At 37.3% G+C, this 11,190-nt stretch overlaps 1 protein-coding gene and 1 long non-coding RNA gene across 2 annotated transcripts; both read right to left on the reverse strand.

Annotated features, from left to right (window-relative positions):
* Positions 1-360: 360 nt before the first annotated feature.
* On the reverse strand, positions 361-4,667 carry LOC106096713 (uncharacterized). The gene is made up of 5 exons (XM_025903679.1): positions 4,634-4,667; positions 3,542-4,543; positions 1,942-2,100; positions 1,412-1,507; positions 361-1,336 (listed from the first exon to the last, which is right to left on the reverse strand). Exons 1-5 carry the CDS (start codon positions 4,634-4,636, stop codon positions 1,016-1,018), a joined length of 1,581 nt encoding a protein of 526 aa, XP_025759464.1. The 5' UTR covers positions 4,637-4,667; the 3' UTR covers positions 361-1,015.
* Positions 4,668-7,005: 2,338 nt separating this feature from the next.
* Positions 7,006-8,505, reverse strand: LOC109194902 (uncharacterized). The gene is made up of 3 exons (XR_002056648.1): positions 8,484-8,505; positions 7,371-7,493; positions 7,006-7,293 (listed from the first exon to the last, which is right to left on the reverse strand). It is a non-coding gene; the product is annotated as an uncharacterized LOC109194902 (long non-coding RNA).
* Between the last annotated feature and the right edge of the window lie 2,685 nt (positions 8,506-11,190).

The raw sequence follows: 11,190 nt of genomic DNA on the forward strand, positions 1-11,190 counted from the left end.
CTGCATTTATGGTTTTAGGTTCTGATGGATAACTTATAATTTTAAGTTTAGGAGAAAAGTTGCTTCAGCTAATGTTTTTGTGTTTACAAAATTGATAATTGTGCTTTTTCTTAACTCATATTTTATTGTTTTTGCAATGTATTTCCTAAAGTTTACACAAGGTATTAGTTTTAGTTTTGGCAACGTATTTCCTAAAGTTTACACAACATATTTTTTTTTGTTTTGCCAATTAATTTCCTAAAGTTTAGAAAAAGTATCTTTTATAGTTTTCATGAGGTGCTCCCTGTTGTACCAATGAATGTTTACACAGTTGATTTTCAAATAACTTTGTGTTCAAACACAACTGCACCACAGACAATGTTGACTTTTGAGATGAGCCATTTTTAACATACTGACAACATTCAGCCACAAATAAAGTCCTTCCAAAAACACAAAAAGTCAAATTTTTGTAACAAATGTTACTCATTCAATTTTAAAGGTGTGGTATTGTCAGACAGAATATCAAACCTATCTTGATAGATAGTCACTAACAAACAGATTCAAAACATCAGATGGCAGGATGTGAACATCTGGTATGTGAATATCTGGTTTCCATACAGCAAACAACTTTCAAACAAATTTTTCCACCACTTGTCTTTTAATAGTAATGTATCAACACTCTAATTTCCTCTGAAGTTCAGTATCGCGCCACATTTGTTATAAAACTAGTACAAATGTACCTAAAACCAGATTATAAAAATTGCTTAAAACAGTTCAAGTTAGAATAAACCCTTTCAACATTTTATAAAAAACTTGTTATACATGAAATCTGCAATCTGTCATGCAAGCTACATTAAGTAAAGTTAGAACAGAAGAGATTGATTCAAAACTTTCTGCACCTTACCATTTTCTTAAAGCCAGAAATTAACTTTTTTCAGAGCAACTTACCACAAAACCCAAAAACTGTAAATCAAAACAAATTGCTGCATTCTGTTTTACACAAGTTGCATTTGAGTTGAACATGTTGTCAAATAGGTTAGACTTTGGTTAAGAGCTTGGTTTTGAAGCTTCTTATCCTCTGGGAACAGGTAGATGTCAACTCCATAAAAATGTGTTGCACAGCTTCAAATGTGTACTTGAGTTCTTTGGGAAACTCCATGTTGAGCCCATAAAGTAGGCCAAACAGGTAGGCAAAGGCAGTAGGAAGGTCTGGCAGATCATCAAGAATAATGTCCTCTTCCAGAACAATGGCAGTGTTGATCACTGTGGACTGCGAGTTGGGTCCCACGTAGTCCTCCAGAACAGTGAGGATGCCCACCGTAACACCTCGGGTTACCCTCTCAACTGGATCTGTATCCTATGCAAAATAAAAAACAGTACATATAAGTCTCTGAAAACCAAAACTGAAGATTGAGTAGATTTGCATACTCACCAGACATGTTAAGAAGAGTTTGGTCTCATCGTCGCGAACAAATATCGGTAACCCTTCCAAACTGATGGTTCGTCGATGCTGGACTATGTTTGAGACCTAAAACAAGGAAATCAAATAAGACTCAGTCTCATTTATAAACCTACCATTTTGTTTTTAAAACACATTAAGTGTTGTTGCTAAAAATACAGCCTTAAGAAATAAGATGTTGAAATTAGTTATTCCAGATACTTGCTCATGGTTTTGTCAGTTTTTTTTAAAGTAATTTTGATGTGCAACAAATGTAGCACACTTATTACAACATTTATAACAAAAAGTGCCATGAGTGGGATGAGAGTTGAACTGTCTGTCATGACCTGCCATCTGCCAAACACACAGCGCTGCTTGTTAGCTTATAATCCCATTCAGGACACACTTTCTGAAAACTAACAATTTTTACGTCAATTTAGTAAATATTTAATAAAGTATCTTTCATTACAGTGGGAACTTCAGGTTCCTCATAAACCAGACACAAATACATTTTTATATATTACCTGTTCATCAAACTTCTGCAACAGGGAATCCATGTCATTGCGGAAAGCAGCTTTTCTAACTCGATACAGCTTAATCAGCCGAAGTGAGTAAGTGTCGAGGGCAGTCATGAAGGTCCCCATGAGATCCTTGGTAGTAATGCGTGAGAATTCCGCACAAATCTACAAAGCAACAAAAAAATATAGAAGAAAACTTTTAAAGGTACATTATATAAAAATAACATTGTTTTCAAATTTGGTTAAAACAGCTTAATTTCAAAACATTTAGTTAGTCTCGGTTGATCTATTGGTCAGGTCTTGATTGGATTTTTTTTTTCTCTTTTAGTGGTAGTACAAATTCTAACTGACACATTTTAGGAAAAAAAAAAAAAGGAACAAGAAAAATCTGATCTGCAGATTTTACATTAAGTCTATAGAATACCTAATCAAATGTTGATTAGACAAAATAATGGTTTCAATTGTTACAGGATGCATTGCAGAAAAGAAATAAATCAATAAATTGTATTTTAAATTCATTGCAAAAATTTCATTAATTTTATAGTTATGTAGGAATGAAGTAAGAATAACATCCTGTGGTCAAATTTGGATACTTTCATAACACGCAAGTGACTTTCTCAATCCTGTTCTGTGAGTTTCATGGCTGTTGCCTACTAAGGGTCAGCACCAAAAGATTCTAGATGCCCAGTGAAGACGAGTCATTGCGGCGACCGTGGTTCAGGGGGTTGGGAAGCTCATCTGTAACCGGAAGGATGCTGGTTCTTGTCCCCCAGCTCTCTCTGTCCTGGTCGTTGTGTCCTTGGGCAAGACCCTTTACCCTACCGCCTACTGGTGTTGGCCAGAGTGGCCAATGGTGCGATATGGCAGCGTCGCTTCTGTCAGTCTACCCCAGGGCAGCTGTGGCTATAACTGTGGTTTCCCTGAACCGATGTGTGAATGTGAGAGTGAATAAGTAGTGGAATTGTAAAGCGCTTTGGGTGCCCAGCAAAGAGCGAAATAAATGCAATCCATTATTATACACAATAAGTTGACAAGTAAATAGATTTCACTTCAATAGAGTTGTTGGTAATACCAAAATTAGCTTCATATATTTAGAGCCAACTATTTTTTATATTTTACCATTAGCATTGTTAGCTCAACGGTAGCCTTCAACCTTTTCTACAAGACATTGCAGTGATACAAACAGATGCTTGTCAAGGGCACAAGAAATGGAGCTCACATTCATTTACTCACCCAGACAAGTTTCGAGGCATTTGGAGTTGTTCAGAAGAAATTTTAAAGGTCCTATATCATGTAAAATCAACTTTTTGGAGCTTTTAAACACATTTTAATGTTATTTCCTTATATTAAAAACCCTCCAGAGTGTTTTTTGTCTTAATTCAGGCATTTCTTAGTTGTCTCAGTGAATCCTTTCCCCATAACCGTGGCTCAGCTCTCTCCTGCAAAATGACTGACTCGTAACATTGGGATTAAAATTTCTTTCTAACAACACCAAATGCCTTGAAATTTGTCTGGGTGAGTAAATGAATGTTTTCCATTCTAGAAATAAGACCACACTGAAAAAAAAATGGAAGTTTTCCTTTAAATATTTAAGAGATTATCTTACCTGTTCTTTCAAGAAGAGAGCTGGCCATCTGAGCTGCATTTCCTTGACCAAGGGCTGCATCTCCACAACTTCTTTCCTCCTGAGAGAGAATGTGATGTCCATCTTTTGGGTGATGAGTGCCATGTTCTTATCCCTCTTCTTCATTTCATCTTCCAAAATGCATCTTTCATTTTCAAGAGACTCATCATTGTAGTTTTCTGGGGCATCAGGGATAAAGTTGACTTCACCTCGCTTTGGTTTCTTTAAGGAAAATCTATTTGATCCACTGTCATCTTCTTCCCCTCTTCTTTTTCGATTGACTGCAACTTCACTACATCCAGCTTGACTTAGCTTGGAACGGTAGTTGCCAAGCTTGAACTTAATGCTTGTTGCCCAACCATCATATCCTGTGCCATTGCCGGGCTCTTTGAGGCAGGGATGTTTGGAAACTAGCTCCTGGGCAACAGATGTTATTTCATTCTTGTCAGGGTAGGCTTTGATTGCAAACATTTCTTGTGCCAGCTTGTCTAGAATTTCCATCTTGATGTCTCTTGTTACACTTAAATTTGCCCCTGCTTTCTCATATACCTCATTGCCCTTGCGAAGTTTTAACTCTACATCATAGGAAAAGATTGGGATAGGAAATGGATTTGGCCACTGTGAAGTGCTATGCATGTAGGTATGGGTGGATGAGGATGGGCTGAAAGAAGATGCTGAACTCACACTGGCTGTATCAATAGATGAGATGGCGCTATGATCAGATGGAGTCTGTGGTGGCGAGGCTGATGCATTTTCCTCCCAAATGAGGTGCAACACTGCCCGTCCAGCAGGTAGCTCATTAATATCCATCAGGTTGCAAAGTGCGTTCCCAAAATCTGGGTCTTCATATTGTATTGCAAAGTCACCTTCAAGTCCAAGCTTTGCTTGTAGTTCATCTTGAAGCTGCTTCACAGATTGTAGAACAGTGGACAGTTGGATTTTTCTGATAAGTTTTGGACTGACGTGGACTCGCAGTAACAGGGCCTGTGAAGACAAACCAAAAAAAGGGCGCAATTCTAAATAATTAACAAATTCAAAGTAATCAACTGAAAACTATTTAAGAATAATACATACCATCACTTTCAATGCAGGAGGCACGTAACAGGTGTCACCATCAAGTTGTCCAGCTACGCAGTATTCAGCTAAAGGGTGGTAATCATTCAAATCTTCTGGGTCAAGTATTTCCAGATCTTTGTAGCTGCTGTCAAGCCGATATGATCTGTAATGTTCCATAAACCAAGAGGAGAGCTTTGTAGCAACAAATGACACTTTCCCAGAGTCTACCAAAATGTTCAGTATCTTGTAGAACTCAGGCAGTCCACTCAGTTGTCCTGATGAAATGATCATGCCTTTAACATACTGGGTCCCATACAGATAAACACATTTAGCAAATGACACAGCTTTTACATGTGGATATTTCAGTTTCAAGCACTTCTGAAGAGTTTCATTCAAGAAACAAATGTCAACTGTGTCAATATTATCAACATGCAGACTTGGTTTAAAAAGACTGTGACCATCTAAGAAGTATGCCATCATTTGTTGATGCTTTGAAGAAAGTGTTAGTAGTATATTCTTAAAGCATTGGACATCATGCACAGTTTTCTTGAAAAAGTTGTGCTTAGATTCAAATCGAATAGTCCACAAATCCACTAAGAGACCAAAACAACGCACAAGATGACTATAATGTTCAATATAGTGGTGTTTTGGCTTCAAATTAAAATCAGGAAAAGTCTCTGTCAGTAGTCGTCGATGATCCAATATTTTGGTGTCCAAGTATGACAATATTTCTTCTGATAGAGTTGTCGAGACAACAATCTCAAGAAGCTCCTTAAGGTCCATCAATATTTCCCATGATGGCTCATGTTCTGGTATACGGGTCCCAATGATAAAAGGCAGCAAACGCAAAAGTGTCCAGTTTTCATGTCCATTGCCACTCACTCTTCCTGTTCCAAAACTAGCTTTTGTAATTTGTTGTGGCTTGTTGAGCTTATCAGAGAATTTATATGGAAATGATTTTATACGTTTGTTTAGTCCTTCAAATGTGATAAAACCCTTTCTGATTAAATCTTGAAGACACAAACACAATTCCACAGGGACAACACCTTCAAAGAAATCATGTAATATATCTGGAGGAAATCCAGTGACTGGATGAAAATAGGACAACGCACTTAAGGCACAGGAACCTTTGACACCACACACACTTTGTCTTTGACCAGCCTCAAGCTCTTCTAGAAAAATGTTATGCTGTTCCACAGTTCTTAATGGAAATTCTGTAGGATCAAGAGTTGCAATCTGATGTTTATCAATACTACAAAATCGACAAAACTTGTCGACATTAAAGGACTCCAAAAAGCCTGCAAGGCTGTGAGCCCCAAGGTTATCTGCACAGACACAAAATACAGTTCCCTTCAAAAAACTATTTAAAGATTCAACGTACACCCCTGTGCTTTCAAGACATTTTAAATCCTCAATGAGTGGATAAAGAAAAGCATCATACCCAAACTGTTTAACGTCCACACTTTTACCAAGAAGAGCAAGCTGTATTGAGGGCAATGTAGAACGAAACCTTGCAGATAAGTTGAGTACAACCCAATAAACGGCAGTTATTTTATGAATTTTTCGAGATGTTCCTAAAGGGTTGCATATTTCAAAGTCGTCAATATACAAAGCTAAACTAATGCAAGTATCTTGCAATCGTAAAAGCTTGTTGTTTTTGAAATACTGCCCATCTCTAAATGATCTGTAACCTTCACCAATTTCTTTATCAAATGCTAACTTTTCAAAGAAACTTTTCTCTTTTAATAAGTTCTCCAAGACCTGGTTTACTGAGACATAAACAAATGTATTTCTAGTTCTCGCTTTGTAGGTGTACTCTTTAGGCTCAATTACATGAAAATTATTCTTGAAATAAAAATTTCTCTTGTAATCAGTAGATAATGCACCTTTTGGTTCTGTTGAGATAATTAATGGGTTGGTTTTGAAAAGTGCATCATTTATATTTTTAATTACATCATCATCTGCCTCAATGTTCTGTTCAGCAAGCACCTCTTTGATTCTTTGAAATGAATGAACCTGAGAAAATTTTAAAATGTCACTAATTTCCTCAATAATTCTCTGCAAAGCACTTTTAGAAACATGTAACAATGTTTGCATGCATAGAAAAAGTCTAGCTATTTTATGTTCAAGACATTGGTAATCTACAAACTCATTGTCCTGTTTATCACTTGATGCTACACCTGAACCACTTGGTAATGTCTCTGGCTCCTGAGAGGTATTTAAGGATTCATCAGGGGAGGTACTTTCACTAGGACATGCATCTGCATGAGAAATCAGTCTAATACAGTTCTTTATATCTTTTGAGTTTTTGTGCTTTCTGCTTGTGTGTGACGTAAAGGTTGATAAATTGTTGGTAACATAGTCACATTTTTGGACAGGATACAGTCTGATGTTTTTTTAAGTGCCTTAAAATATGTGAAATAAATGTATGCTGTGAACAGTTTTCCTTAAATTCACAAAAATCACAAAAAAATGTTGAGATCTCCTGCCTTTTCTTAGCCCTGTTATGTGATCTGCTGAGGTGAGACTTCAATGCCCCTCGTGTCCTAAACGAACAGACGCAGTCACTGTAAACACAGGGCAAATGAAATCCTCTTCTATGTCGTAGCTGGTGATGCCTTAAGAGTACTTCTTGGCTTGAACAGACAAAAAAGCAGAACTGGCACTGCATACAAAAACTATAATGAGAAGAGAGGACAGTGTCAACAATTCAAAAGAAACCTGAATTAATCTCAAATTACCAAAGTTACATTACCTGATTATGTGTTTGGGGGCAGAGGGAGGCGCTCCTGTTCTGATTCCTCTCCTTACCAACTCTCCATCAATCCCTCACAAATCAGGACAAGCAAGCAGTGGTCTGGAGTTGGCTTTTAATTCTCTAAATAAATAAAAATAGCAATTAGTTTTAAAATAAAATACCAGCTTCCTGACATTACTTAAGAATGTTTTTCTCCTGTCCTAATTGTTTTGGCTCACTAAAGTAAGCTGATTCTGCCTTGTAAAATGCCATGTAAAACAGAGTAAAACAAATAATTTACAAAACATACATTACATCAAATGTTTAATTTATTTAATTTATTATTAACAAATTGTATTATACATGGAATGCACCAACAGTGTACTGGGATGTATTATGTATGCCAAGGATAATTTTGTGTGATTGGTTTTACAACTTAGTGACAAACATTGGATTGAGAGTATGAGTGGGATAAAAGTCCTGAAGCATCTGTTTAAATTATCAGTGCATTTATTAATGATGCTCCATAAATAAACCAAAACAATGTTGTTTTGTGCATAACAAAAAGCTCACAATTGTGCAGTCAAAATGTAAACTAAAAGATGCTGAGCATAATAACAAAGACAGATTTCACAGCTGCTCTGTTTCCAAGTTCTACTGCACAACTGACAGCCTGGAGTCTGAAATCCTCTTTGTAACCGTGTCTCTTACAGGTGCCATTTATGGTCCTTATACACATAATACGGTAATATTACGTTGAAGAGGAGTAATATCACTCTGCGAGGCTCCTCGGTAGCCCTAACAAGCAGTGCAGCTTCATAGCTTAGCAAAGTCGTACCAAAACATTTTTTGACAGATTTTTTTAAGCTGTGTACCACATAAAATTGGTTCGCTTTCAGTAAGCACAACCAGAATTCATACATAAGGCGCACTGTCGACTTTTGAGAAAATGTAAGGATTTTAAGCCGTGCGTCAAGGCGTTAGCCCGGTTAGCTCGTTAGAGCCGCCCAGCTCCACGCATGCGGTGATCCGCGGTAACTACGGAGATTTGCCCCTTTAATGCAGTTAAGGCATTAACTTTACGCTGACAGCACTAAAATAGTAATCTTCAAATGTTTTCTTTTTACCGACCAGTTCCTTTTTGATAGCTGCCATGTCCATCTTGTTGCCTGCAGGTGAAGCGATGGGGGAGGGGGAGTTGTGTCAGTGAAGGAGAGAGCCGAGGCGGAGTAACATTGCGTAGAGACAAAAGTGGACGAAAGAGAGGCAAACTTGCGGCTCCACAAGTATAATTATAATGTAACATAGACTATATCGATATAAACGATATTGTTACATCTCATATCTCGTATAAAAATATATCAGTACATTTAGAAACTCGATATGTCGCCCGGTCCTAATCACTTGTTCATCTGTTTTGTTCCAGCGTCATTACTGGATGCATAGTTCTAATGCATCTGTGTTTTTTAAGTTATTTAAAGTCTGTTTGATATGACTCTTGCAGACTCTAGTAGGCCTTCGTATTTAAAATACCCTCATATTTACAGCTCTGTAGCTGCTTCTCTGATCTTCCTCTCCCCCCTGTTTGTGTGTTTGGTGGAGCTTGCTGGCCATGAGGACTCCACCGCCCGGTTCACACAGAAACTAAAGCACACATTTTATTGGCTAAAAGTGATTCGAACAAATTAAACGACATGGCAGCGGGCGCCCCCGAAATTTATTTATTTTTAAATAGCAGCGAGGGGGGGGGTTGCCGCCGTTGGTCATGAGCGAGACAGCCTATTTTGTTTAGTTCGGTGGTATGGCGGCCACAGACTGCACTTCATGAAATGCACATAGGGGGTGTCGCGGAGGTTTGTCAGATATGAGCGCGACTCTTTAGTAGCGATGTTTGTCGGATTTTCATTGTTTTGTGACATGGCACATAGTTTGTGGCATGGAATCTTAAATGATATAGTAAACACATACCCATAAGCCACAAGGCTTCTTAGCCTAGAAAGTAATGCTATGCTAAGTTTCGGAAAAATACGAAGAACTTCAGTTGTGATATTTCTAAAAGACAAATTGAGACTGTTCAAACATATGCTGTCTGATATAATAAAAGAAACATTACTTGCCTTTAGAAAGTTGAGATGAACGATCTATCCAGCTCCTGGTATAAAAAGCCTCACGTTCTCATTAAGGCAGACAGCCAGGTGGCTTTCAGTCCTTGCAAAAGCGCAAAGTAGACCCCGCATTATCCAAAAATATGAGATGCGCATGCGTGCTCAGGCACAGAAAGGCGCCAACAGCTTCAACTCATGTAAAACTTGAATTCATTCATTTTGCCAGCAATAAATTTCATCTGAGACCAACTTTTGCTCCAAAACGTTAAAGGATTAGTTGAAACCCTTAATGTATTTGAGTTTATGGCGCAACTCAACTTTTATTGTTGAATTGTGAAAGAAATGACTGTAAGCTCAACAATTGCAAGTTTGATTTTTTACAGTGTAGGTAAGAATGAAAAGTGATTACACTCAAGCACTTTAGAAAAAAAGAATAAAAAATTTAAAGAAAAAGAATATTTGGCTGGGAAAAGAAACAACAGAAATAAAGTTGTGGGATGCATGGCTGCTTAACCTGCAGCTGTGGATCATTAGAAATGCTGATCAATAAATAAAAAGCATGATTAGATATTGTATGGGGGAAGGGATTAATAAATGGATCATTGGTATCTAAAACACTCGCCTTGATGCTGGTCAGACTGTGTAATCCTTCTCCTATAGCTATGAGAGAAATAACATTTAGACGAGCTTCAGAGGTGCGTGACATAAAAGGGCCTTAACCCTTTAAGGCTTCGAGGGTGAGGCTTGAATCAGGAAATATTTAAGTTTTAAGAGTCCCAAAACATCCGAGTGATTTTTACCATCCAAGAAAGTAAATAAATAAATAAATTGCACTTTATACATTTAAGGAATAACTTGCAAAATGCTGTCTTTAGCAAATGCAATATGGTAATTCTTACATATGCAAAATTAATATTGTTTTTAATTTGTCAAGTTTAATAGGTGTTGTGACAAAATTTGGGGGTAATTGTTTCAGGAATCAGGGTTTTGAATAGTGACAGGGTTGATCCCACAGCTGCATCTTGTCACTTACAGGAAAGTTGGGCAGAAAAACATAAAACTGTTGTATATGATAATAAAGCCCCTATGATTTTGTTTTAGTTTTACAAGAAAAATAAAAGCAAATATAGATAAATCTCTGCTAAATCTAAGCTCCCTGAATAAGCAGTGTGCATCATGCAGGTGGAGATACACAGGAGCAGGGTTTGGAGGGGATGACAGAGCCTTTGTTCCAGCAAAAGCTAGTAATTAGAAATAAAACACATTAACCTAAAATGCAATAAGGAGAAATCAAAAGTTGAGCCTTTGTACTAAAAAAAAACTAAACAAAAAAACAAAAACCATGACAAAAGTGATTATGGCTTAGAAGAGGAGAAGTAAACATGAGAAAGTCTGAGATGTAGGAAGTCAGATTAAGGAGCTGAAGAGTGAAGAGTGATTAGACAGGTGGGACAAAGAAAGACGTGAGTCAGAGGAAAGGAAGCTAATTAGGAGAATTCAAAGACCAGGAGTAAGATAATGGAGAGTAACATGAGGTCGAGCTCACAGGCAAAAGAAAAAAAAAAAAAGGTGGAGCAAATGAAAACAGTTACTAACTAACTGATGTATGCACATACTCGAAACAATGACTCTCCTGCTATGAAAAAAAAAAAAAAAAAGGAAATAACTCCTTACAGATGAAGGAGCTCACCAACGGATGGGGAGAAACACAGAGCACCAGTGAAAGACAGCAG

The sequence above is a fragment of the Oreochromis niloticus genome, linkage group LG16, assembly GCF_001858045.2.
Source record: "Oreochromis niloticus isolate F11D_XX linkage group LG16, O_niloticus_UMD_NMBU, whole genome shotgun sequence".
Taxonomy (NCBI): Eukaryota; Metazoa; Chordata; class Actinopteri; order Cichliformes; family Cichlidae; genus Oreochromis; species Oreochromis niloticus.